Source organism: Aedes albopictus, chromosome 2, assembly GCF_035046485.1.
Source record: "Aedes albopictus strain Foshan chromosome 2, AalbF5, whole genome shotgun sequence".
Classification (NCBI taxonomy): domain Eukaryota; kingdom Metazoa; phylum Arthropoda; class Insecta; order Diptera; family Culicidae; genus Aedes; species Aedes albopictus.
The window spans coordinates 76,214,526-76,242,109 of NC_085137.1; the positions used below are offsets into that span (position 1 = coordinate 76,214,526).

At 41.3% G+C, this 27,584-nt stretch overlaps 2 protein-coding genes across 3 annotated transcripts; one reads left to right on the top strand and one right to left on the bottom strand.

Annotated features, from left to right (window-relative positions):
* Window positions 1–4,994: 4,994 nt before the first annotated feature.
* On the bottom strand, window positions 4,995–20,364 carry LOC109430154 (serine/threonine-protein phosphatase PP2A 65 kDa regulatory subunit). Of its 2 annotated transcripts, none has more exons than XM_019706186.3 (6): window positions 20,164–20,364; window positions 19,835–19,950; window positions 6,876–7,523; window positions 6,055–6,820; window positions 5,671–5,940; window positions 4,995–5,605 (listed from the first exon to the last, which is right to left on the bottom strand). In XM_019706186.3, the coding sequence occupies exons 2-6, from the start codon at window positions 19,925–19,927 to the stop codon at window positions 5,598–5,600; spliced, it is 1,785 nt and encodes a 594-aa protein (XP_019561731.1). In that variant the 5' UTR covers window positions 19,928–19,950; window positions 20,164–20,364; the 3' UTR covers window positions 4,995–5,597. The 2 variants fall into 2 exon arrangements, with proteins under 2 accessions (XP_019561731.1, XP_019561732.1); XM_019706187.3 differs by having other exon boundaries at window positions 5,517–5,605; window positions 19,835–19,945; window positions 20,164–20,330.
* Window positions 20,365–23,114: 2,750 nt separating this feature from the next.
* LOC109430153 (uncharacterized) lies at window positions 23,115–24,305 on the top strand. The gene is made up of 2 exons (XM_019706184.3): window positions 23,115–23,216; window positions 23,288–24,305. The coding sequence occupies exons 1-2, from the start codon at window positions 23,209–23,211 to the stop codon at window positions 24,189–24,191; spliced, it is 912 nt and encodes a 303-aa protein (XP_019561729.2). The 5' UTR covers window positions 23,115–23,208; the 3' UTR covers window positions 24,192–24,305.
* The last annotated feature ends 3,279 nt before the right edge of the window (window positions 24,306–27,584 follow it).

A 27,584-nucleotide genomic window follows, 5' to 3' on the forward strand; every position in this document is an offset into this window, starting at 1 on the left:
GCCGCTTTTTTCATTCGAATCGGCCGCGAGCGCGTCGTCGTCGTCGTTGTCTATTTCATAGTGCTCATCTTCGTACGGGGCGGTTTAGTGTGTTTTTGGAGCCGAAGTCGAAATGCCGTCTTTTTTCCAGATTGTAAATTACAGTATTTCTTGATATTTTTATGGTGAATAATAAACGGTCGGAAGGCTCTTAAGTGCACCAAACATCACGGGAAGACAAAGGTCTAGTTATTGCCTATAGAAACAGAATGCCGCGTAGGTGGATTGGGTGTCGCAGTCTTGTTCGGTATTGTGTTACGCCCTGGATAAACGAGAAAGAAACTATTCGCGCAGAGTATCGTTCGTGTGTTCGAGTGTTTTCGTCGCGAGTGTGCTACCCTATCCGCCGGTCGAAATCACTTACCAAAGTGCATCCAGATCATAAAATCCTTTCCTATATCATTCCAAACTCCGTGATACTCGTGGAAGTTCAGAGGTATATTCGGCTTCTCTGGCCGTCCTTTTGCATTACTGTCGCGTCGACCCGAATCGTACACTCTGTTCTATTTGGGTCGGATGGGCGGTGATGCGCGAGTATCACAACAGCAGTTCCTCCCCGTTCCCTAAATTGACCTGCATTCGGACGTGGCCGGCGCCGGTATTGCTTAATATGTCAGATCACCAGAAGTTACACATTGATGATAAATATTAATCCCAAATATTATCTGTTGGTTCTCTGTAAATTCAGCTGATCTAGCAATAACGGAGTAGCATCTACGGGCGGTCAATCAAGCTCAAGCTCAAGCTCAAGCTATTGACCTACAAGAGAAAATATCGCGCAAAGTTTTGGGTTGAAAAGTCCCAAAAAAATGACCACGTGGTGTATGGACAACCCCTTAGCGATTTTGAACATTTTTGCGTGATCATCTACGATTAAACGCGCAATATTGTCTTTCGTTATTGTTTTTATTCTTGTCTTCTCAGCCTCAGCATTTCAAAAAGGCGTAACAACTTTCCAAAACAACACCTTTTTTCAAAGCTGTGGCATGGTACTTCTAAACGAAAAGAATGCTCCTCTTTCGATGGCTTACATTAGAGGGGTGACATGCAATCTACATCCATAAAAGAAAGTGCCGTATCAAAAAGCAGTAACGCCCTTCTGAAATGCTGAAGCTGATGAAAACAAAACGTACAAATGAAAAAAAATGAAAGACAAAAGGTCGAATTAGTAGGGACAAAAGGTCTTGCCTACATATTTTGAAAGAAGAAAAAATTTTCACCCTGCAAATTATGCTTGATCATTTGTTGCCTGTTACGACTTTTTGTCTTTTGGCCTTTCCATATTTTGGTTATCTATTCTTATAACTTAAGATATTTGGCACACAGACATATTTCTTTTTGTTTAATTTATGGTTGCCCATATTTTTGACTATTGTTTTCAAAGCAGATTTGCTGTATAGAGAGTGTACGCTCTTAATATATCGGTGGTAACATTTCAAAAAGGCGAAACTGCTTGCCGAAACCAAACATTTATCTCTCCGACGCAATGTACAACCACTACTAGACGGAGAAAATGCAATTCTTTCCGATAGTGGTTGTTGGTGTCCTGGGAAAGATGAGATACGATCTACAGCTATGGGAGAAAATATAGTGTTGAGGATCAGTTACGTCCTTTTGAAATGTTGGTGCTGTATGCATGTGCATACTATCGTCTTGACTAAGAGTAATATGAACATCTATAGCCATATGGAATCACAATACAATATACTTTTAATTGAATTTGTTACACCGATGAAATATTTGTTTTCTACAGGCCCTAAGAACACCTACCGTATATTGGCGTAATGGCCAATTTTGATAGAAATGCACTCCACCGATATTTATATGGATGCATACTACCAAATTTCAATATTATTCATGATAATTTTTGTTATTGATGCCTTTAATTCATGATTCTGTTATGAAATGTGGCGTTATTCTATAGAAAACACGATTTTTTAGAGGTTAGGCCCTTTAAAAGGGCGTAACTCAAAATTTCGCCCAACGATGATTTTAAAAATTTGCCCAGAGGTGTAGGATAGATAAATAAAGAGAATGGCGTTTCAGGTTTTGATGGTATATTTTATTTTATAATAACGGTAAATGGAGCACCGTGCAGACGAACCCAAACATTTTGCTAAGTCTTATGTTGTTGGTCTTAAAAAAAAAAAAAGACGCGGACACCGTCTTCAGCCAGAGACTGCACAGACTGAATGAAACTTAAACGCTAGACAAGGGACACACGGAGCATGCACCAGTGGATACGGAGAAGAAACTATTCTCACGAGAAGTTTCATCGCCCGGAGCAGGAATCGAACCCTCACCCCATAGCATGGTGCGATTAGAAGCTTGGTGACCCTAACCGCACGGCTACGAGGCTCCACCTTGTTCGTCTCATATCGTATAATAGAGAAAACTGATAAATTTCATCATCAAGGTTATCACATTTTTAAATGAGATTCGTAGAATTCATAGATAACAAACCAGTAGAAGTCATGCAGTTATTTATGGAACAATATAAGAAGACATTCGTCGAAAACCCTAGAGAAAACACTATAGCATATGTTGTTTGAATCTTTGCAATATTACTAAACAGCTATTGACAGCAAAGTGAAATTCCATCAGTCTTTCTTAAAAGACTCTTGACAAATTCGTTTGCCGATTCGAAGCTAATAGAGCAATAACAAATGAGGGGCTTTATGGTGGAATGTCTGGAAAGATTACTCGTGAATGAATTTTGCAGAAAATCTCTGGGAACGTCTGGCTAAACCCTAGTCCAATTTCCGTGGTCGTTCTTAAGACATTTCTACGAAATTGTTAGTCGAATCAAGGATTAACTTTATGCTTACTCGAGGAAGACCGGTAGGTTTCTAAGTATGAAATCCCAAAGAAAACTTCAGGAGCCATTTCTTAGATCCAAAAAATTTCAAGATTCAAGATTGCAATATGAAATTTTCAGAGGCGTTTTAGATGACACTGTCAGATATTTTTTGCAGGAATTTCCCCAGGCATTCCTCAAATTATTAAAAAAAATCGAATACAGGTCGGACTCGATTATCCGGAGTGAGATTCTGATGCTTCTGCTGTATAAAGCTGAAATATTGACATTTTGTCAAGCCAACTTCGATTAGTTATCAGTAAAAAAATCAGCTTCTTACAGCATTCTGTTACCGAGATATCATGAAGCGCCAGAACCCGACTCCGGATAATCGAGTCCGACCTGTATCAGAAATTCTACCAAATATTTTCCAGGATTGATCCAGATGCTTTTGAAGACCCCATGGAATTTCAGCGAGATTTTCGATTAGTTTTAATCTATCAAAAAACTTATTCTACCAATCCTCCATATTTGTATTTATTTGAGTAAGGGATTCTCTCAACAATTCAATTTGTTTACTTTTCAAGTGTAGTTTTATTATCAATCAAAAACTTTTTAACAAAGATTCATCTTAAAACTCCAGAAAAAAACGGCAGGAATTTATCAAAATTATAATGAGCGTATTTTGAGGAATTCTACCAGCAACTAATAAATTACAAGATTTTTTTAGACATTTAAAATTTAAAAAAATACTCCAAATTTTTATGAACTCAGACATCACATCACATCACATCAATTTTACGCAATCAATCAAGAAACCAATCAGAAATTTAATCAGCATCCCATTACACATTCACAGGAACTTAAGCAGAAATTCATCCAAAGGCTGTATCAAAATTGCAGAGCTTGTGCCAGGGCACTGTTCTGAAATTCATCGACCTTTTTTTTCAGTTCATTTTGATTATGTTACATCGGTATTTACCTAGTATGGTAATAGTTGTTGAAGGCATATCTCACATATCCCCTTCCCTTTGCATTGTAAATACTTTAGCCGTCGGAAGAAGGTACGATGAAAATTTCCGATGATCAACAGGAATTCCCGACTTTTTCCCGGTGGTTTCAAATTCCCGAGCTTTTCCCGGTTTTCCCGACTGGGTGGTCACCCTGATCAACTGGTGAGAGCTTTACATTGGGTCATTACCAAGATTTCGAAGGAGGAAGTATTACCGGAGTCTGACCGGTAAGGTAAGTAAGTATGCTTAGGATGACGGGATTGATTCCTTGGCGGACCAGGAATTTTTAGAAAGAAATTTCTTCGATTTCCTTTACCTAGCATAGAGTATTTTCGTACCTGTCATACGATACACATGCAACATGATCATTAACAGAGAAAGCTGTCATTTAATAACTGTGGAAGTGCTCATAGAATTATAGAAGTCGAGAAGCAGGCTTTGTTTCTGTTGAGACGTTACACCAAGAAGAATTTTGAAGAAATTAAGCTTAGTGTTTTAAACATAATTAGGAAATTCCTTACCTGATTCTAGCAGCAGAGACACAAACATCACGATGGCAGAAAAGATCTCGCTGGGCAACATTATCGCATGGTGAATTAGAAAAACAGACTGAGCGCTCACTGTTTTGACAAGCCACACTTTCGATATGAAAAGTATGTTTTTCTAGTGGTCTCGGGGATAAGGGCGTAAGTCACAGAAGTATACACAATATGCATGCACTGTAACAGTGTTCAATGAAAGTCAATACGCCAACTATTACGTTACTTGCTTAGTTTTTTATCATTTTCCCGCATGCACCTACCAGAAGCAGTTGTTGTCGAAGCATTGGCGAACTTTATTGCAACATAAAATTTCATTGAGAACCGGTAATTAGCTTCTTGATCAAGTTTTTTTTTTCGCTGTAGGTATGGTAGTAAGTCGGTGGCGCATGCTAACCCAACGATAACAGTCACTTGTCTGGATCCAGTTACTGTCACTGTCGAGTGTAGTGGGCATGCGTGTGACTATCAGAATGATCCAGAAACTTAGTAAACGTCTCTCGCATGTGCAATTGTGTCCGTTGAATTTCCCGATCGATTCTGATTGTTAGCGTCATGATGACTTCCAATACCGTTTTTCACATTAGAGATAAAAACAACATCCGATTCCTTTATTGGACTTTTATTGTTTGTTAAATTATTTCCTTAAATGTTACGTGTGTTTACCATTAAATTGTAAACTTAAACTAAGTTAATGTAATTGGATATACTTTCGGTTCTTGTGTGTATGTCATATTATCTTGTTTTATTTTCATTTCTTTTGAATTTGCTTGATTTATAGCGGATTACCACGTATTTTGCAATAAACTTTCGTCCCGAAAATCGACAAATGAAAAAAGGATGTTTTAATAACCACGTAACTTAGTGATGATTCCAAAAAATGCGTCCACTTTGATGGCAGATACTACCTGCTATCAGTGTTTCAATGTTTTCTCAGCAATGCGAAATGATTCATTGTGTAATTTTTAATGTGAGTATAAAACTACGCCCATGTCAAGCATTTTGGGTTCAAAATAGTTTAGAATTTTCATTTTCCATGTACGACGTTTTTCTTTATCTAAACACAATTTCCAATTTGCAATTGATTTCTCACCTTTGTCTAGTTGGATAAGTAGTCTGCTGAAGGTATATCGCTGAATTAATAATGGATTTATTTCCTCCTAGCTTACACATTAACAATGCATACAAAATTCATCCCGGATTCACTATTTAGGCGGCTGGAAAGGAATTAAAAAACGTCAGTAACTTATAGCCGACGGCCGTCAACGCGCCAAACACTTACCAGCAATTCCAACCATCGCCTCCGAGGCGAAATACTTGACATCGACGTCCGTGTCGGTGTTCAGCTTCTCCAGGATCGGTTTGACGTGCTCATCGATGGCGGCCTGGTCCAGGAATGGGGACAACTTTTGCAGCGTCTTGGCCACATTGAAGCGCACGTTCGCGACCGGATCCGTCGAGAGGACCTTGATCGTTGGCAGGAACAGCCGCATGATGATGTCCGCTCCGACGACGTCGGCCAGGGCGTTGATGCAGAACAGGCAGGTCATTCCTAGAAGAGGGACAACACATTTTTTTTATTGAATGCGTATAGATATGCGCTAGTCATTAAAGATGTAAGAAGCCTTGGGCCTCAACGGGCGGAAATCAATAAATCTAAACTTACTGTGCAGATAGTTGTTGTTCTTGTACATGACCAAAATCTGGTTGATGATGTTGGTTTCGGCCCACTGCGTCCCGAACGTCTGTACGATCTTCTTCATGTTCAGTGTGGCGGCTTCGCGAATGGCGTACACGTGGTCATTCAACCAGTTGAAGCAGAGATCGCGCAGTTTCTGATTGAAGTATTCCTGCCCGAGCTGTCCGGCCAAGAGCGGCATGTACTCGATGATTGCCAGCCTGACGCGCCACTTGGAATCCTCGGCCAGCTCGACGATGGCCGGCAGCAGCGATTGCGACAATTGTTGAATTCCGATGACATCGTTGATGCAGTCCAGTGTGGAAATGATGTTAAGTCGAACTTCTGGCCACTCGTCCTTGAGCTGGATCAGGAACAGTTGCAGCAGATGCTCGATGGTGTTGTTGCGGCCCAAAATCGGGCTGAGCCCCATGATGACCGAAGCGAGTGCCGATTTGACGTGTTGGTTTGGGTCGGCCACCAGCTCTTTGACGTAGGGCAAAATCGAAGTCATGATGATCTGCTCTTGGCTGCTCTTCTCCAGGTTGGCGCAGAATTCGGTCACCTTGGTTGCAGCCGAAGCGCGAACTTCAGCTTCAGTGTCCTTCAGCAGGTATTGGAATGCCGGAACAAGATCGGTTTTAGTGATTTCCGGTCCAACAGCCTTCTGCAAGCCGGTGAACTTCTCCGCCACCATGTACCGAACTCGCCACGAAGAATCATTGACGCACTGGCGCAAAGTTGGCATGACGCTCTGAAATAAAATAAATTGATAAACTGTCCCGACGGTATTACAATCTTCCACTCACGTGTTCAACATCATCCTGGGGCAGCAGCTGGGCAATGCTGACGCAAGCCTCCACGGCCAACAGACGAACTGAATCCTGATCGTCCTGGGCCATCTGCACAAACATGGGAATCAAGTCCGATTTCAGATACTCCAGCTCGACGACCTTGGCGAATTCACCCAGCTTTCCAGCGGCAGCCCGTCGAACCATGGGTGTTTCGTCCTGGCACAGCTGCCGGAAGTTGTTCCTCAGTTCGGCTTTGACCGCGGCCGACACCCTTGGGTAGCAAACCGAGAACAGTCCGCAGGCCGAGGTGCGGGATGTGAACCAATCTCCCGAAACCAGTCGCTGCAGCGTTGGGACAACGTGCACTTCCAAATCCTGGGCACTGTGCTGAGCGGCCACAATCCGCAGCGATTCGACGGCCTTATCGCGGACTACGGTTTCCTCAACGGTGGCCAACGATTCCAGCGGAGGAATCAGATACATGGCGTAGTCAGGACCGCCGACCAGGGCGGTAAAGTTGCCCAACTGCTCCGCCAGCGCCAGAAGCACTTCATCCTCATCGTAGATGGTTTCCGTCAGGAACGGGATCAACTCAGTGCGGGTGCGCTCTTCGCCCAGGGCCAGGGCAATAGTCGACAGCTTCTTGATGGAGTTTAGGCGCAGCTGCAGGGAAGAATAAAACATTTTAGAATTACCTCGAATAACAGATTATTGATTGAGGTTGTTTCTCCGAAGGAAAGTTTTTTTTTATCGAAAAGTATATTTATTACGATTATCCGGAGTTGCATTCTGGAACTTTTCAAACATAAGTATATCTACATAGTATCGGAATGATGCACAAATCTAAGATTTTGACTGATTTCTTATCAGTTAACTAGGCATGGTACACTAATTACGTAACGCAAAAACAGTCCATTTTAGACCCCCTCCGTCCCCCCATGTATTGCTTTTTGTATGAAAAGCCAAAATGTTTTGTATGGATCGTAACGCTAAGCTCGACTCTCCCCCTCACCCTATAGCGTTACGTAATTTGTGTACGATGCCCTACAGATAATCAAGTCCGACGACTACTACCTACTGTCTCAACGAATCGTTTTTATTGTACTCTAATTGATTACCCCAGCTACATTTTGCTGCACAAGGGTTTATAAAGCGCTCATACAAAAGTGTTTACTCTACTTAAAAGCTGCTATTTTTGATAGTTGGGATTGGATGTTCGATGTACAGGAATGTCATGGAAATCAAGGATCTATGGTGCGTTACAGCGATGAAGCCGGCAAAAACCTTTGAATCTGTAGACACGGCCAAAGACAGCGAAGTAAGCAGGTGAACAAATCTAATCCTTCCTAGGAGTAGAAATACCAGAAAAGTGCAGAGTTTGACCTTATAACGAAAGAATAATGAAGGTCATGACAGCAAGGAACCCGACAGAATGAAAACAGAAGCGGAAATAGCAGACCCGCCTTCACGAGGGAAAACGCCGCCTGCATGAAGCGGAGTGCAAGGAAATTATGTATGTTCCCGCATAAACGATAACCATAAGATGTGCTTAACCACCCATTCGGGATACAATTCGAACAGTATGCGCTATTGTTGAACCATCTGCATTACGGTTCGTGTATGGTGTTGGTATATTAGGGTTTATCGTACGGCAGGTCCTTCATCTGCTGGAAATGTTTTATCAGTATCTTCATCGGCATTACTGTTGCTATCCTCTGCTGATAGGACTGCATGTTAATTTGGACCAGGAAGTTCGTGCTGCTGTACAGTTTCTAATGATTGTTGAACAGGAACGGTAAATGCTGTAGTTCCGCCACTTAACCGTACAGTATAGTGGTTCTGGAACTGTTTGTCGCTGCAGACCAAAATCTTGCAAGAGAATACTCAACGGCATTTGTTCCTTTGAAACAACAGGTACATCGTCGGAACGAATCTTCAACTGATTAAGATCAGAGTACCTTTTGCTGGCCGATTTGATGATCCAAAAGGATATTGTAATTCACGTTTCCGATTGTTTGGAGGACAACACCTGGCATCCATTTCCAGAGATTCTTGCTTGAATAAACTTTGGTGTACACACAACGAAAAAAACTAATGAAATTCATCAAAATACCTTATGAATTTTTGCTATAAGGTATTCTTATGAATCTTATGACATCCATAACTTATGAACTTATGAAAATTGATCGTGCTTTTTATGACAAATTTCATAAGATACACTTTTGAAAAAAGCAAAAAAAAAATCTTAAAATGATGCAAACTTGATTCAATCCATGGACGTCGGAATCACTAAGCTCGTGTTAAATCCCCATGGCTACAGACGCTTGAGAATACCATGTTGCTAAACATATATAAAAGCCAAGCTCTGGAACGATTTTGCGTCATAGAACGACCTCATGAAATTAATTCTAATCATTATGAATAATTTAAAGGCCGTTTCATAAGTTAGGTCTTATGGAAATCTTAAGTGTATTTGGCTGAGTGTACACTAACGATCCAGCTTCGAAATCCCGGTTGAGCTTTGGTTTCTGACTAACTGACTGATCCAGAGAATAGAACGCCCGAGCATCCTGATTCTCCGTTCAGAACGGCGGATTGTGTTGAACGGATGTGCAGGAACGTTTCAAAATCAGTTGAAGTCTTGACGTTTCTCCACCCCCAATAATTTTCGGAGCGCTCAAGGATATTTACAAACCGTTTTGCCTGCTCGTTATATTGCGGATGAAATGGCGCAGTGCGCAAAAGAACGACTCCTGATTTTTCGCAAAATGATCTGAACTCAGTACTTACGACTCAGTACGGCTTCCATTGTCTGTTACAATCATCGTTGGTATATCGAATCGAGCAAAACATTCACGAAAGAAGGAAATTGTTGGTGATCACGTCTGCTGAATTTCTGGTCATTTGCTTGTAAGAGTCCACCACAACCAGGTAATGATATCTTTCCAAGGGACCAGTAAAATGCAGATGAAGCCGTTGTCATTGACCATTTGCTCTCGGCCAGGGTTGAGATTTAGCTTGAGGTGGGAACTTGGCTAGAAAACAATCCCTCGGGCAATTGCCTTTGATCTCCATTCCAGGATGACCTTGATGAATTCGCTTCAGAATACGATTTTGGAGGCATTTTGTAATAATCATTCGATCCATCATCATCTCGCATATCCATAACTATGGATTATTGGTGAGTGTAGAATGGTTTAACTTCAGCTTCACAGGTAGCTTCAGCGCGCAATGACCGACAAGTTTGGATGTAGTAGGGTGGGGCGGGGCAAGATGGGTCGCGGGGCAAGATGGGTCAGTGCCATTTTCGGGCGCATTACTCATGTTTCGATTATGTTAATAATTTTGTTAGATGACCAGCATGAATATACAAAAGTTTGGAGCATTGATGGAAAAATTATTCACTCTCATTGGAAATAAAAAATAAAGTGGTTTTTAGCCATTTTTCTTATGCGATACATTCCATATAATCTCCATATAAACGGCCGCGGGGCAAGATGGGTCACCTTCAATTTTGAACGTAGTTTTGGAGCATTCAAAAGTTATTTATTTTTTATTACAAGACTAACTCATAAATGACTTTAATCAAGCGGAATGAACGCTCAAAATTATAACATAAAATTATGATAATTTTTTAGTGAAAACATCGATTTTCAAATCGCTTTAGGACCACTCAAATCGTAAAGTTTTTTATATTCCAAATAAATTTATAAAATGTTTACTAGTACCTCTTGTTTACTCAGTATGGATATGGAGCATATATGAATGCGGAACAAATATTATATTTTGACGATTTTCGTTGAGAAAATGTGGATTACTTAAAAGGTGACCCATCTTGCCCCGCACTTTTTTCACGGCTCAAAATCGATCACTTTTTAAAACTGCTTGTTTAACATCATATTTTGTATTCAATGAACTTTTTATCGACTTTTAGCATAGCTAACTAGTGTATCAAAGAGTAGCGGACGAATAAAAACCAATACGATTTGTATTTATAAAGTTATGGTGATCCATCCTTAGGTGACCCATCTTGCCCCGCCCCACCCTATATTAACTTCTACAAAACTGTATCTTTTGATGAAGCATCTCGGACCGTCTCAGCAGTGACTCTGGCTGAAGTTCTGATCAATTTGATTGAGCGATTTGGATGCATGTGAAACCGCTTTGATACATTAACACTGCACCGATACCTGTCTTGCACGTGTCACCAGCGACAATGATGTCCAACTCTGGCTTGTAATGGGTGAGAAGCGGATTTGATTGTAAACTTCGTATGATGTCCCCAAACGCTTGCTGATACTCCTTGCTCCGGATGAATTCGGGGTCTCTCTTCAGGTGTCTCCAAATGCCAAACGGTTGAATCTGTACAATCCACGATAGGTGATGATTGTAAGGAGCTTTTTAGAATCATCAGCAACCTCCACTTGTAGATAGGAGTCGGAACGATCTATGATGATACTGAAAACACGTTTGGTTGGTAGAGGGTAGTGGTAGTGCATCATTGAGTCCGATGGAATAATCGGCGCAAATACGGACCTTTCTGACAGGCTTCTTGACTACAACAATCTGAGCCGCTATAGAGTCTGTCGAGTTCCTCTTCGGATTTTTGAATGGCATGAAATTGTATTGGTCGCTTTAGCCGAAAAACTGGCTGTACATCTGGTCTCAGGGTTAGACTGATTTTCGTTTTCTCGTGCAGTTACCCAACCCATTCTGGAAGACTTCCGGAAACCTCGTAACGAAGTGCTGATAGTAACGAGGAAACTTCGTCAAATTCACCCTTTTGCAATGGGCTGCGAGCGGTTTTGACCACAGATCAAATTCGTCCATCCAATCTAATTCGGTCACGTTGATCACGATGGCACCAATTCCCCAAATGGAGGAGAACGTGCCTCTGGAGACGACCTACTGATACGTTGACATCTTCGACCGAAGTGATGTAGCAATGCTGCTTCTGAGAAACATCGCTGATGCTGTCAGTCGTAAATTCTCCAATAGACGTGTGCGCCGAATATTCGGCGTGAACTCGGCGTGGGGCTTCCTAAACAATTATGAACAAAGTTAACTACTTTCTAATGATTGGATAACAACAAGTGGACATCTAGCTATGTGCTGCAGCAGAAATTGTCTGGTTTTGATGATGATAGCCTTTCTGAGAAGGGATACGCCGATCGGAGTGTGGTTTTCACGCCGCCGCCGCCGATTGCCACGCCGACACGCCGATGCTTCCTGGATCAGATTCAAACAACATAACCATAAACTTTTTCCACCAGTACATGGGTATAACACCCCTTTAACAATCCCCGTTTAAAAAATATAGTGTATTTGATTCTGGTTGACTTGGGGAGCCGCACTCCGATTTCTCATCGGAACGGCGGCGCACACGTCTATTTTCCAAATGAATCAGCTTGCTGCCATATGATAACTGTTGAGTTTCGGGTTTGAGGACAGGAATAACTTGGGCAGACTTGAACAAGTAATAAGAGCTTTATTAAAAATACGACTAGCTTGTAGGAGTTCTGGTTAGGGAATAAGTTTTTTACAGTAACAAACAAACTGGTTACCTAGGATCACTAGGTGCTGTAACTAGGTATGTAACGCAACCGATTGCTACTACGACAACACCCCCTCTCAATCGAGCATCCGTGGTTTTCTCCAAGTTGTCTTCAAGTCTTGAGACCTTGTTACGAACCGGCAACCCGACTTCAGCACGATTCCTTTCCCGCAAAACTTTGGTGTGCATCGCCATTTTGGTAGTTGTGCGCCATCCTTCCTGCATTGTCCTGCACCGTATGTTCCGCTGAGTGTTTGCGCGTTCTCTTGGCTTCGATGGCGGTTCTTTCGTTACAACCTTTCCAGAAACTTTAGGCACGTTTTTCTTGCGTACACCTGCTTCATTCGGCTTTGTTCGAACCAACTTACCTTGAACATAGCTTTCCGATTTACAATAGTAGGCTCTGTTTTGGCTTTTTGACAGCTCCAGCTCATAAAGACCTCCTTTGAGCTTCCCCGTCGCTAGTACTACACCATCTTTCTCCATCAGGGCCTCGGATTTCTTGAATACAACGTTGATGCCTGCTTTCGTCATTTTGCGCACTGAGATGAGATTCTCCCGAAGATCTGGCACGTAGAGAACGTTCTTCAAATTCATTTCAATTCCTTTGTTGCTTCTCAATCCCGTAATTTCTCCAATCATTTTTGCTTTCATACATTGTCCATCTTTCGCTACCTGGATATCCACCGGTCTTGCCAACTTGCGGATACTAGTGAAGACCGACTTGTCACACACTAGGTGGTCGCTGCACCCGGAATCAAGCTTCATCTTCAGACATGTTTTGGTCGCATCAGCTACAAAACTTACCGCAGCATTTGAACTTCCCTTTTCTTCATATACATCATCTTCTTCCGAACGTCTCCAGCAATCCTTCATGACATGTCCACGTCTTCCGCACTTGTGGCATTTTCCAGTAAACTTTTTCTTCAGCTCCTGGAATCTTCCTGTGAAGGCCGCGGGACTGTCTTCACCAAAACTGCCTTGTCGATCGGATCGCTTGGATTCTTCGGACAATAGTCGTTGCTTCACCATTTCCAGTGTCAGTTCCTTTTCCGGTACATTCTCCAAGGCGGTGACTAACGGGTCGTATGATTCGGGCAACGTCAGGAACAACTGCGACACCAAATCCCCCTCTGTCAACGTAGCTCCAGCCGTCTTTAGCTTGCGCACCAGCCCGTCGAATTCCAAAAGGTGATTTCGCATGTCTGATCCGTCTTCCATTCTTAATCTTGACAATTGCTTCCTCACGAGCGTCTGGTTGACCACTGATTTCTTCGCGAATGTCGTTTCGAGACTAGTCCACATTTCTCTTGCCGTTTTTCGCTCTCGAACAACTTCCAGGCATTCATCAGCCAGACAGCTCACCAGCATCGATTTCGCTCTTCGGTCCAACTCCTCAAACTTCGCTTTTTCGGCAGCTACACTCGGGGCTACTCCAGTTAGCACTTCCGAAACACCAGCCGCTTCCAGAAATAATCGAACTCTGTAGCTCCAGTTCTCGTACTGATCCCCGTGTCCTCGGAATTGTGGAATTCCAAACGCCAAATCCTTCGGTGTTGAGCCCATGACCTGTTGAGTTTCGGGTTTGAGGACAGGAATAACTTGGGCAGACTTGAACAAGTAATAAGAGCTTTATTAAAAATACGACTAGCTTGTAGGAGTTCTGGTTAGGGAATAAGTTTTTTACAGTAACAAACAAACTGGTTACCTAGGATCACTAGGTGCTGTAACTAGGTATGTATCGCAACCGATTGCTACTACGACAACAATAACTGAGTCGGCAGTGGCCTGTGCTTTGATAAGATACTTCGCCACCCTTCTTGAAGATGGCTCAGTACAATACAATTTCGTTTGACGACACGACTCAAACTATTCCAGTAGAGTTTGTGTTGAGTAGCAGCCCAGGTGTCAATCTGAAGCTTTACCCAACACTTTGATACCGGAACTTGTACCGGAATAGCTGGCTCAGGGCCAATAAAGTCATGTGATGCTCCAGTGCGAGCTAACTCAACAGCCATGTCATTTCCAGCAGTGGACGAATTGTACCCATACAAGGTAAACAGCATTTGCTGAATTCAGTTCCTTGATTTGAGTTCGACAAGCGATAACTAACTTCGACCTAGAGTTGGCCAAAGACACCTGCATAAACGATAACCATAAGATGTGCTTAACCACCCATTCGGGATACAATTCGAACAGTATGCGCTATTGTTGAACCATCTGCATTACGGTTCGTGTATGGTGTTGGTATATTAGGGAAGTGCATTAATAGCAGCCTGGCTATCTTAACAGAAGTATATTGCTTTGCCCATTACGTGTTGTTGAAGTGTTGATAGCACTCTGCACATAAGAGTAAAGATTTCGGCCTGAAAAACGGTACAGTGCCTACCAAGTGAAGCCTTATTTCACAAGAGTAGACACCGGTCTTCGAGTAGAGAGCCATCAGTGTAACATGCTATGCCGTCCGAAATACTTATTTCCAGATAACCAGATGTTTACTCTTCTCGGGGAGGGAATTTCGTGGAATATGTCCTATATGGAAAATTACAAGCAATTGTAAGATCACTTGGAGCAAGGACCACTTTGTCCCAATTCATCAATAATGAAAACATATGTATTGATCTGCGATTCACAAGAGTTCTCTCTAGTAATCCGAATACCCGTAGGTAAGGGCCTCTTGTGTGAGATGCATGTGTAGTGGGGAAACGTCAAAGAGAGCTTCGAGAGCTACCGAGGCAGTTGAAATGAACGCCCCAGACGTCGCCATTAAGCCCATTAATTGGATATAGCATAGCATAGCATAGCCCATCAATTGGATATGTACTAATTTTCATTGGATCGTTCTCACTTCGCCCTTTTGCCACCAAACAAGACATCCATAGGCCAATATTCGCCGAACAACAGTTGTGTAGTAGATCCATTTGATATACGTGGATTTTAGACCCCAAGTTGTATAAAAGGTTTGCCGGCATTGCCCGGAGGCCATACCAGCTTTCTTGATTCTGAACTCAATGTGAGGTATCCAGGAAAGCTTGGAATCAAGAATAACTCCAACGTACTTTACCTGTTCAATCACATCGATTTCAGAATCAAAGAGACGCAAAAGTCGAACGCCATTATGGTTTTGCATTTCCGTAAAAAAAACAATAGATGTTTTACTCGGATTAACGGAAAGGCCAGATTAGCGACACCTACCTTCCAACTATCTGAAGGGCGCTTTGCATCAGGTGGAAAAGAGTGCTGATGCACATACCAACTAACAATGTTTGATAGTCGTCGGCAAAACCATAAGTAGGAAAAACCGCTATTATTGAGTTGCCTCAATGGCGTATCTGCTACGAGATTCCACAAAAGTGGTGACAAAACTCCCCCTTGGAGGCAACCACAAACACTCAATTTCATGATTACTGATTGACGTAATGTCGAGAAGAGATATCGGTTTCTGAGCATTTGGTAAATCCAATTGGCAATCATTGGAGATATATCATGACTCCGTGCGGCTTTCAATACGGCATCGAAAGGCACGTTGGCAAAGAAAACATCCTCGATATCTAAAAAGAAAAATCCAAGCAGAATGGGGCACGTTCGGTGTAGTACTAGATTTGTAGTAATGAGCTGAATTTTTGTATGGTGAGAAGGTCAATTCTCCGGTTCTGCAATGAAATGGTACAAAAAGCGTGGGTATTATGATATCTTGCCTAACTTGATGCTGTTGCCCAATGTTTTGTTTAAACAGCATCAAATTAGAAATGGAGAATAGGAAGCAATCAGTGAAGTACTAGATTGAAAGTAGTGAGCTGGATTTTTGTATGGTGAGATGATCAGTTCTCCGTTTCTGCAATGAAATGGTGCAAACAGCGTGGGTTATATGATTCCTTGCTTAATTTGATGTTGTTTGAGCAAAAGTTTGGGTAACTGTGTTGTTGAAGTTGCAAGAAATAAATAATACAACAACACAGTTACCCAAACTTTTGCTCAAACAGCATCAAATTAGGCAAGAAATCATATAACCCAAGCTGTTTGCACCATTTTATTACAGAAACGGAGAACTGAACAGATCATCTCGCCATACAAAAATCCAGCTCACTACTTTCAATCTAGTACTTCACTGATTGCTTCCTATAGGAGGCAATCAGTGAAGTACTAGATTGAAAGTAGTGAGCTGGATTTTTGTATGGTGAGATGATCAATTCTCCATTTCTGCTATGAAATGGTGCAAACAGCGTGGGTTATATGATTTCTTGACTAATTTGATGCTGTTTGAGCAAAAGTTTGGATAACTGTGTTGTTGAAGTTGCAAGAAAAAATAATACAGCAACACAGTTATACAAACTTTTGCTCAAACAGCATCAAATTAGCCAATAAATCATATAACCCACGCTGTTTGCACCATTTCATTGCAGAAATGGAGAATTGATCATCTCACCATACAAAAATCCAGCTCACTACTTTCAATCTAGTACTTCACTGATTGCCTCCTATTGACCTTCTCATCATACTAAAATTCAGCTCATTACTACAAATCTAGTACTTCACCGATCTGTCCTATAATAGGACTCCTATTGCTTTTGAGCGAATGCCTTCTTGATATCGTAAACAACTTAACTTTGTGTAAAAGAGTCACAGTGGGCTTTCCAGATTGGTAAGCATGTTGGTTCACATGAAGAGGCACGTTGTCCTGATGAACATCACGAATATGATGATCCACAATGCGTCCCAAGCATTTCAGAAGAAAAGAGGCCAAATTGATCGGTCTGAAAGTCTTTTCTCTTCTTCATACGACGCACGACCAACTTTCGGAATAAACTTTACATAAATATTCCGTCAAGATTTGAGAACATACCCTGCAGCAAAACTGCAAACGAGTAGTTTTTTTCAAAATATGTTTAAAATAATCAGATCCTTTCTGAAGGTAAATCCCATCTGCCCCAGGACATTTGAAATGAGCAAAGTTATTTAGTGCCCACTCAATCGATTCTATGGTTACATTACTTCGGGCCGAAGCCAGGGAATCATAACTACAAGAAAAGACTTCAGGTTCATCCGAAGATGTAATATCCACCCATCCGGGGACCGGGGATGTGTGTGCTGAATAAGCATTCCATAACTTCCTCATCAGAGGAAGTGAAATAACCATTTGGCAAACGAAGTTCGTTTACTAGGAAATCCTTAGATTTTATTAGGATTTTGTTCAAAGGACTGACTTCACTCAAACTGCAAACATTTGTACAAAGGTTTTTCCAGCCGGATCGTTCAGCAGACCGAAGAGCTTTCTCCGATCCAGCCGAACGTCGTTTGTTCCAACTCTTTCTATATTGTTTTTTGAGCTTGGCCAGACCAAGGTTCCATCCAGGGGCTCCCCTTGGGGTCTTCACAGACCGCAGAGGCCAAGCTTCTTCAAAATTAGCAATAGCATCACTGCCAACAATTAGCAGAAGATCTTTAGAATTGCAGTATGCAATGTCTTGTTTGAGAACGCCTAACAAAAACCTTTTCATGCTACATTATCTTCAATTGTTATAGGGGAACTTACGTATTTTCGGCGGTAACGACGAAGAGAACACGTCATGGAGGGGTTTTTAAAACTTGTTGAGCAGAGCTGGCAACAAATGCTTCCCAATCAAGCTGAGTTAAATTTCCAAACTTCAGGCAGTTGGGCCTACAAAAATTCCTTATGACGAAGAGAACAAACCTGCCGATAATACCCTTCGTCACCCTACGATGTTTTTTTTTCAAAAAGATATAAAAATATAAACAAAGGTACCCAAACTACCCAAGTAACCACAAGCATTATAACATTGCACGAATTAGACTGAATATCAACCTTTGCAATGCGAAATGCAGTAATTCCACACTTGTCATGCAATAATCCTTTAGATTGGCATTATCAATGTGATGATGCATTGCATTTTTCTTTACATTCGGGTTTATTAAAAGGTGATATAAGATAATCCAATAATTCAACACTGCAAAAACTGAATAAATGCAATGTACAAACTAGCAAAGTTTGCTCTAACAATACAATTATAAAAGCTTGACTCTAATGGTAAACAAATGAAATCAAGAAGATTGAACAACTTTACGGTCAACTCTAGCGGTCTTCAACATTTCTGGTTCGACTCCCGACCAACTTAATCCCCGTTTGAGCCACCGATCGACGACAGCAAAAGCTATTTAGAGATGAATTTTTCTCTTTTCTGTAGGCTGCAATCACATGCCAATAACGATAGAAAACACAATTAGCATATGAGCAATGTGCGAAGGGTGTTTTAGTCGAGGTTTTTATTTTCTTATGTTGATTAAATATCTTCTAAAATGCATTATGTAATTTTCAGTAATTTATCGGAATGTGATAGTTTACTGTATTCTATTACATATGACATAGTCGTTTTACCCTCTACTACAATGATTGAGATAGAAGAACATTTTCCTTTTAGTTAATGAAATATCTGTTGTTATCACTGCAGCAGAAACGGTCCAAGGTGCCAGCGCGTATGGAACTCATCTAGCGGTCATCAACACTTCTGGTTCGACTCCCGATCCGACTACAAAAAAATAATGGTTAAAACATTAATGTGTGAGGGCATCAGTACCGTCGATAACGAAACGGTGCTAAAAATAGATTTTTGTTTTGGTTTTTCGTGTTGCACGTATCAAGCATGTCAAATGCAAATGTACAGCACATGCATTTATATTACTTTAGCAATGGCTGTCAGCGTGCTGCAATATGTGGCACTAATTTGATTTTAGTGGGGCCCTTTTCGACTTTAATATTGCTTCAATGGGGTGTTTAAAGTAATGCAGCATTATATTCATAATTTTAATTATCAATATATGGCAAAATTGATGCACTTATATACGGCTTCGTGGTTACTTGGGTACTTTGTATTTGTACACCCTCCTTTTAAAGTATGTAATACTGTAATTTGAATCAACATATAAAACAGATAAGGGAAAATTCCCGTGCGAATGCAAGCAAGCGGTCAACATAATGGATTGCGTGACCTAAACCAATTTAACTGCGCCAATAATCAATCGAAAGCTCATCCGAGAAACGAAGTAGCCTTTCGAATCGACGTTTCGGGATCACCCATAAATAATGCTCTGCTTTGAGGGGGTGGCAGAAAGATTCAACAGAGTAAAAGACCTATACATAAAGTTCAGAGGTCTTATTCCAAATCTGGGACATATGGCGAGAGGGAGGTTGGAAATAAACAATTTTTACGTGACGTAATTTGTGGACATTCCCTTGCTGCGTTTGAAAATAAAAATAAATCATCAGCACCATCCGAAACGCACTTTCTGCACACTCGATCTGTCTCTCCCTCGGAAGTACCTTGACCCGTGCCACCGCCGTGACCTTCCCTCGGGTCGCATCGCCGCCTGGCAGCTTCCTGCCCAAAATCCCAGCAAAACTCACCTGAATATCCTCGTTCTTGAGCTCATCGATTAGCACCGCGATCGGGTAAAGTGAATCATCCGCCGCTTTATCACCGCTCGTACTGGCAGCCATGTTTTGTATGTGCGCTCGCTGTTCTGCAAAATACACACGAGAAAACGTCGATGAGAAAAAAGGTTCTCGTTTGCTTCGCCAGCAATCGCAACGCAAGACACCGCCGTTTCTTCTTCTTCTTCCTCGTATCCGAATCAATCCACGCAAGAAATCCTCAAAATCGCACCAGAAATTCCACTTTTTTCACCCGAAAAAACGCACACCGCGGCTCAAAAACACCACCCGCACCGTCTCACCTGTTGGGGTTTGGTTTTCGCACTGGTTCCGGAACGTTTCCGCTACTTTTTCCGACGGAATTTCACACGGTGATAAAACTTTTTTCTCCTGCCTTCGCTCTTCCCTGAAATCGCGCAACCGATAGAAAGGAGTGTGTGGTGCAGCGCACACAAGAGATGAATGAAAAATGTCACTTTTCGAGTCCGCCGATTTCGATGGACAAACGGTTCGGACTAGATTGTGATCTCACACACACAGGCGTAAAAAGATTTGATAAACTTTTTGTGCCGCAAGGTTGGCAGCACAGAACGCTGACAACTGGGGGAACAGGGTTTCTGCAAAGGTTATTTTGGAACCGGTAAAATATGTTGATGTTCCCGTTTTTCCGGAACGATTAATAATTATTTTACTGCAAATCCATCAAATGCCGTTTCATGAGCTAGGCCTTAGGGAAGATTCAAATATTACGTCCATCATTTTTCGGGATTTCAGACCCCCCCCCTCCCCCTTTGTCACGCATTTTCCCTATACCTAATACACGTACTGTCACACTTTTGTAGACCCCCCCCCCCTCCCCCAAATGTTGGACGTAATTTATGAACGTTCCCTTATAAACATTTTACGTTTATATGAGTATGTGTAAAACACATTGCTCAGGCCTATCAATTGGCTTCTATAGCGGTGTTGAGATAATTGGGTTGTTTAGTGAATAAAATATTGCTATTTTCTATAGCCTAATCGAAAGAGCTCATTTTTCTGAGCATAATGTGATTTTATTGGATTTTAATACCTTTGTTTTGATGGTTAAATTAACAAAACAATTTTAATTTTCGTGGATAGAATGACAGTTCAATCGATAAAGTGACAGTTCGACCCGAACAAAAAAATTTCCCCATACAAACTTTGAATGCATTTTAAAAATAGTTTCCGGACTCCAAAAATTATGAAATTTTGGATTTCGAATAATTTTTGGGCGGAGAATCCGATTATGAAATAATCCGTATACCCCTAAAGAACCCAATTCCATATTCTGAATCTGCATGCCAAACTGTGTCGAAATCCGAATTTTGGTGCCTGGGAACCTATTTGAAAATCAATTGGGTTTTTAATTTTAATTTTATACGAAAGAGCACCTTTTTCTGAACCACTATGATTTTTTTAGGTTTTTTGAACTTTATTTTGGTACCTAAAAACAATTTCAAATAGATTTTTCGAAATCACCTTTTGACAGCTAGACAACTGCTTGACAGCTCCGCCCAGTACAAAATGCGACGAGGGGTGATTCGACAAATCGCTCCCATACAAACTTCAAATGGATTTTAAAATAGGTTCCCGAGCACCAAAATTCATGAAAATTTGGATTTCGACTCAGTTTTGCATGCAGATTCAGAATATGGAAGGGCTTGTTCACAAATGTCATAACGCTGGAGGGGGTGGGTGGGTGTCCTTCATGGTGTTACAACCCGAACAAATATTTTTTCTTCCCATACAAACAGTGTTACGAAGGGGTGGGTGGGTGTCAAATCAGGCCAATTTTGGCGTTATGACATTTGTGAATGAACCCGAATTATCTCAACATCGTTTAAAAGGCCAATTGGGTTTTTAAATAAAGAAAAATGTATTGATTTTTTTTTTATTTTTAACGAAAGAGCACCTTTTTCTGAACCGCTATGATTTTTTACCTTGTTTTTTACAGATTTTTAGAACTTCATTTTGGTACCTAAAATCGCTTTCGAAGAGATTTTTCGAAATCACCTTTTGACAGCTGGCCAACTGCTTGACAGCTCCGTCCAGTACAAAATGCGTCGAGGGGTGATTCGACAAATCAGGCCAAACATGTCTAAAGGTCCTATCTGCAGAAGAGAGGCTCTCTTTGGTTTCCCTCTCTTTCGTTAATATCTCAGCTGTTTATTTGTATTATTATTGTCTCCTTGCATTGAACGATAGTCAAACCAATCGTCTTTTGAGTTGTACTGCAAAAATAGTTGAAAAGTGTACCATTACATTGCAATAATTGAAAGAGAAAGTGAACAAAGAGAGCCTCTCAAATGCAGATAGGACCTATTGAAATGCTTGGCCTGAAATCGCTCCCATGCAAACTTCAAACTGATTTTTAAATAGGTTTCCAGGCACCAAAATTCATGAAAATTTGGATTTCGGCTCAGTTTTGCATGCAGATTCTGAATATGGAATTATCTCAACACCGCTAAAGAAGCCAATTGGCTTCTTTAACTGTGTTGAAATAATTCGATATTCTGAATCTGCATGTCAAACTGAGCCGAAATCCAAATTTTCATGAATTTTGGAGCCCGGGAACCTATTTAAAAATCAATTTGAAGTTTGTATGGGAGCGATTTGTCGAATCACCCCTCATCGCAGTTTGTACTGGGTGGAGCTGTCAAACAGTTGTCCAGCTGTCAAAAGGTGATTTCAAAAAATCTCTTTGAAATTGATTTTAGGTACCAAAATAAGGTTCTAAAAATCTGAAAAAAAATCATAGAGACTCAGAAAAAGGTGCTCTTTTGTATAAAATATAAAAATCAATACATTTTTCTTAATTTAAAAACCCAATTGGAAGTTTGTGTGGAAGCAATTTGGTGAATCACCCCTTGTTGGATTTTGTACTGGGCGGAGCTGTCAAGCTGTTGTCCGCAGCTGTCAAAAGGTGATTTGAAAAAATCTCTTTGAAATTGATTTTAGATATCAGAATAAAGTTCTAAAAAACTGAAAAAAAGCATGGTGGTTCAGAAAATGGTGCTCTTTCGTTTAAAAATAAAAAAATCGTTGATTTATTCTAAATTTAAAAACCCAATTTATTTGCGTGAATCGAGCTTGAACTTTTCAACTGCAAACCAAGCTTGAAACGGTAATTCTTATTTGAGGAACCCTTCCTTTTGTTTTTTATTGCGAATGAAAAATGATGATGATGATGATGATGATGATGATGATGATGATGATAACAAACGTCAAAAGTCCCCAAACAAAAACGGCGTGCAAATGTTTTTCTAAAAATAACAATATTCATTTTATTCCATAAAAGAATTGCATTTATTAGTATTAATACCATGGATCCGTAAGTAAAACATTAATAATAATTCCTATGCTAAAATTGACAAAACTCGCACTTTTACCTCCGCAAACTAGCATCGGGTTGGATACCTTGGCCTATCGTCCAGAGGACTGGTTCGTGATCGAGTGCGGCGATGTGTTCGATGGAGTTTTCGAGGACATGATTCAAATGTTTCAGCCGTCCGAGCCACTGGACGAGAGATTACCGGAAGCCGACAGTGCGACATACTATTCGGCCGATATTCTAAAATGTTGCGACAAGGAGCCTTCCATAATGCCTGAACCTTTCCTGTTCTCCGACATGGAGTACCTGACTGAGGTTTCACCGGTGACGGAGAAGGTTATCCCTCCTACGAAGAATGTCCCCGTAGCTGTTAACCCGAGCGAATTTAGCTGGTCCCGTAAGGAGGCATCCACTGAACAAAAGACTGAAGCTGCTGAGTTAGACCGTTTTTCAACGCAAGTAAACGTGCCGGAATCTTCCACCGCTTGCAATCGATACATAAGTTCCACCAACTACAAGACAATACTGCATAACTACATTCAGAAAGGCAAGCGAAAACTGGAAGCAAGCTCGTACTCCAAAATGAAAGCGACCGTCGTAAGCGTGAAATCCAGCGCCAACTCCACCTCTCTGATTGAAACCGTGACCTGTGCTTCCTTCGGCAGCGACCCTCCTCCGCACTCCACTGCCATCGTTGGGCCTAACGGATCCACCATCCGGCAACAACCACCGGAGGACATTCGATTGCTATCGGAAACTACTGCCGCCATCGCACCACCCGCCGCCTATCGCTGCCCGGTCTGCAACTCGGGCTTCCTGTCGGTGGAACGGCTCCGGAAACACACCTGCATCATTACGGAACAGTATCAGTGTCAGCTCTGTCGGCGGGAGTTCCGGAAACGAAAGACTCTTGAACAGCACATCCGATCCCACGACAAGGTGTTCTCCACCGATGATGATCTACGAAAGTGGTAAGCTGGGGCTGTTGTTCTGTTTGCGGGTTCTCTGAATTTAGTGTTTTAATAATGATGGTACCATGTGAGGCTGATTAACGTAGCTCTTGTTTAATTATTAATCGTTGTGAATTGACACATTTTGGTTGCTTTTTGTTCAGTTGAAGACGTCCCTGTAATAATCTATTAGCTTAACCCCTTCGGACGACTTTTTTCACCAACCTCGCCGCTGTAGAATGCGTCAGTTAGAAAGTCGAAAGGGTTGAACTTACGCGGTTTCGTTTTGAGGGAACGGTGCCGACTGCATTGAAAACGTAAAAGAAAGCAAGAGAAGCTTAAGCTTATCTGTAGAGTTCTCCTGAATTATTATGTTTCCAGTTCAAAACCGAATTAGCGACATTTTTTCTTTGACTTCCGCTGCTTTTGCCTTGCGTTAAACACAATGTCGGAAGTGGGGCGCTGTATTGTACACCTGGTGCTCTATACAGCGCCCCACTTCCGACATGGTGTTTAACGCAAGGCAAACGCAGCGGAAGTCAAAGAAAAAATGTCGCTAATTCGGTTTTGAACTGGAAACATAATATTTTTGTTACAAGTGGGCAGCCGTACCTAAATCACTTTTCAGTATCAGGAGAATACAGGTTTGAGGTAAGTCCATGTTTCATGAATCCTACATAGGCATCGTACACAAATTACGTATCGCTATAGGGGGAGGGGGGAGTCCAGCGTAGTGTTACGACCCATACATAAAATTCCAGGCTTCCATACAAAAAACATTACGATGGTGGGGTCTGAAATGGCCAATTTTAGCGTTCCGTAATTTGTGTACCATTAGCTGATTATTTACTCCAATTTCGCAGCATTCAACACAGTAGGATATCAATATATTGATTATATTATGTTATTGATATAATTAGTATATTTTAATCAATGATGTTAATCACTATTTTAATTATTTGTAATGTGGTGATAATCTCTACACTCTGTGCGAATCAATCCACGGAGCGATGAATACGTCAGCACGAGGGATCAAAGCCGACCTAAGAACGGGCGGTTCAACGAGGAGTGCCAAACGGACGAGAAGAATGTTGCCAGAAGTCGAGTGCTGGTGTCGGGGACCCGGCAGAGCAGGGAGCGACACCGTAAACGCACCATACTTTGCGCAGCTAGGGTCTAACTTTGCGCACTTTTCAAAAAATCGTCAAACACATTGGTGCTTGGGCTGCAAAACGGTGAGTCGATAAGGAGAGCGTCCAACGTAGCTCTGGTCCTCACAAGTTCCAACCTCATGCTTCCACGGGTCAAGCGATGATAAAGATCGCCAGCTAAGAGTTGTGTGCTTAGCTGGTAGTGCAGCCTGGGCACTGTTGCCCTTCTGACTTCAGCTAGATTGAGGAGGTACGTCTCGAGCGTTTTTTCACCAAGGAGGTGCGGCTGAAATAGCGTCTGTTCTGGCATCCAGCGGCTGAGTAAGAAATGCTGCATCACGCCCAGCTAGATCCAAGGTGGTAGCCCCATCAGCGTGGTCGTCCCAGTGTTGATTGGGACGTTAAACAGAACTGGCACGATGGCCCTCCGGCGAGACAGGAGTGTTGGCGTAGGCCCAATAAGCCACCCGTAAAAATCCCCATTGCGAATAACATAGGAGAAAATACGACTCGATACGCGACCCACGCGACAAAATAAGGACTACGATTGGAAACTTGGAAAATGGAATTGGAGAATTTTTTAAAATATCTTTTGACAGCTGGGCAACTGCTTGACAGCTCCGCCCAGTACAAAATCCGTCGAGGGGTGATTCAACAAATCGCTTCCATACAAACTTCAATTTGATTTTTAAATAAGTTCCCGGGCACCAAAATGAATGAAAATTTGGATTTCGGCTCAGTTTGACGTGTAGATTCAGAATATGGAATTATCTCAACACCGTGAAAGAAGCCAATTGTAAGTCACTTGGTTTCGCAGGATAGCTGGATATTGAAGGAATGAGAAGTAAATGTAAAGTAAAGCCGAGATATTGTAGGAATGAGAAGTAAATGTAGGAATGAGAAATCTTGACTGCTTGGTGGTTGAAACAAGAATGAATATTTTATTGTCTGTCATCATTAGTACTACTTCTACATGGCTACCTAGATTGTTCCAGCATACTGAGATTCTACATTCTCTCCCTTTTTTCAATAATGAAAACTTATGTCTAATTTGTTATTGAACTAAGTATAACAACTGCCAGAATATTTTTTTTTTTGATATTCGTTTGGAAGGATTAGTTCGGCGTTCTGATGACTATTCCGGCGATTCACATATTCGTTTGCGGTGCGTAGTTTTTTTTTTTTTTTTTTTTTTGCTAGGTTTCTAGCTGCACTCTGAATAGAGTTGAAACCTCTACACTAGACCCGAAGATAGAAAAGAGTACGTAATCTTTCAGAAGCAGTTTGCCAGCCGTACGCGGAAAATGATATCCATTAAGACACTGTTGCAACTGACTCAGAAAGTTACGGTAGAAGATTGGAAAGTTTTCAATTGGTCAGTCAGTCAGGATTTGCCTATGTAGTGTTATGGTCACACGGTTTGTGTTTGTCTCCTTGTTTGATTTTGTGGTATGGTTAAATATGTTTTTCTCCTCGTTAAGTCAGTTGTCGTATGTTTGTTTTTTTATCGAATCAATCGAACCCTGTATGTTAAAATATAGTCGATCCCTGTGTCAAATTGTTTTCTTGATTTCGCTAATCGTTTTCTACTTGTGTTCATCTCTTGTGTCCTTAAATTGTCATCGGTCCAAACCCACAGAAACATGCAACTGAACTAAGATAATCAAAAATACGCCAAGTTGGTCAGTTGATTACAATAAAATTTTAAAATAATAAAGATTTCATGTCAACCTTCATCCCGCTACAAATACTATTAAAAATATTCAATTGTCCTATCGGTCCTACCTAGATGAACCATGTCATTTTCTCAAGCGTAGCCTAGAAATGTCAACCTAGTTATACACAAGTAACGTTGTTCAGTTAATAAAAAGCAGTCAGTTTTTGTCCAAAATGTCACGTCGAACGCATTGACGTCAACAATGCGTTTAAGTGTTCGCACGTTAGCTTCGAATCTATCAGCACAATTAAGTGCTGCAAATCTCCTTCCCACTATTGATTCTTCGGTCGATTTCAATTGCTTTATTTAAAGAAAATATGAAAAACTAACATTGCAAAAAATCGAGAAAGCGACTATGACATTAATAAATCACTATGTAATAAAAATCAACCGAGAAACGTGGGAAATAGAGCCCAAACAACATTTTGAAGTCAGATAGCTGTGAAAGGTTCCAAAACCTGTCACAAATCCTATAATACTTTTATTAGGATTTGCAACGATCATCAAAACCTTCTCAAATCCAACCGACTTGTAACTATTGCTTGGGAAT

Bases quoted from the DNA above. Each gene is read 5' to 3' on its own strand.
- LOC109430154 (XM_019706186.3), bottom strand. From the start codon at position 19,927: ATGGCTGCCAGTACGAGCGGTGATAAAGCGGCGGATGATTCACTTTAC. The intron at 7,524-19,834 runs GTGAGTTTTGCT...TCTTCCCTGCAG, and splicing joins TCAAGAACGAGGATATTCAG to CTGCGCCTAAACTCCATCAA. The intron at 6,821-6,875 runs GTGAGTGGAAGA...ATTTTATTTCAG, and splicing joins CCCAGGATGATGTTGAACAC to AGCGTCATGCCAACTTTGCG.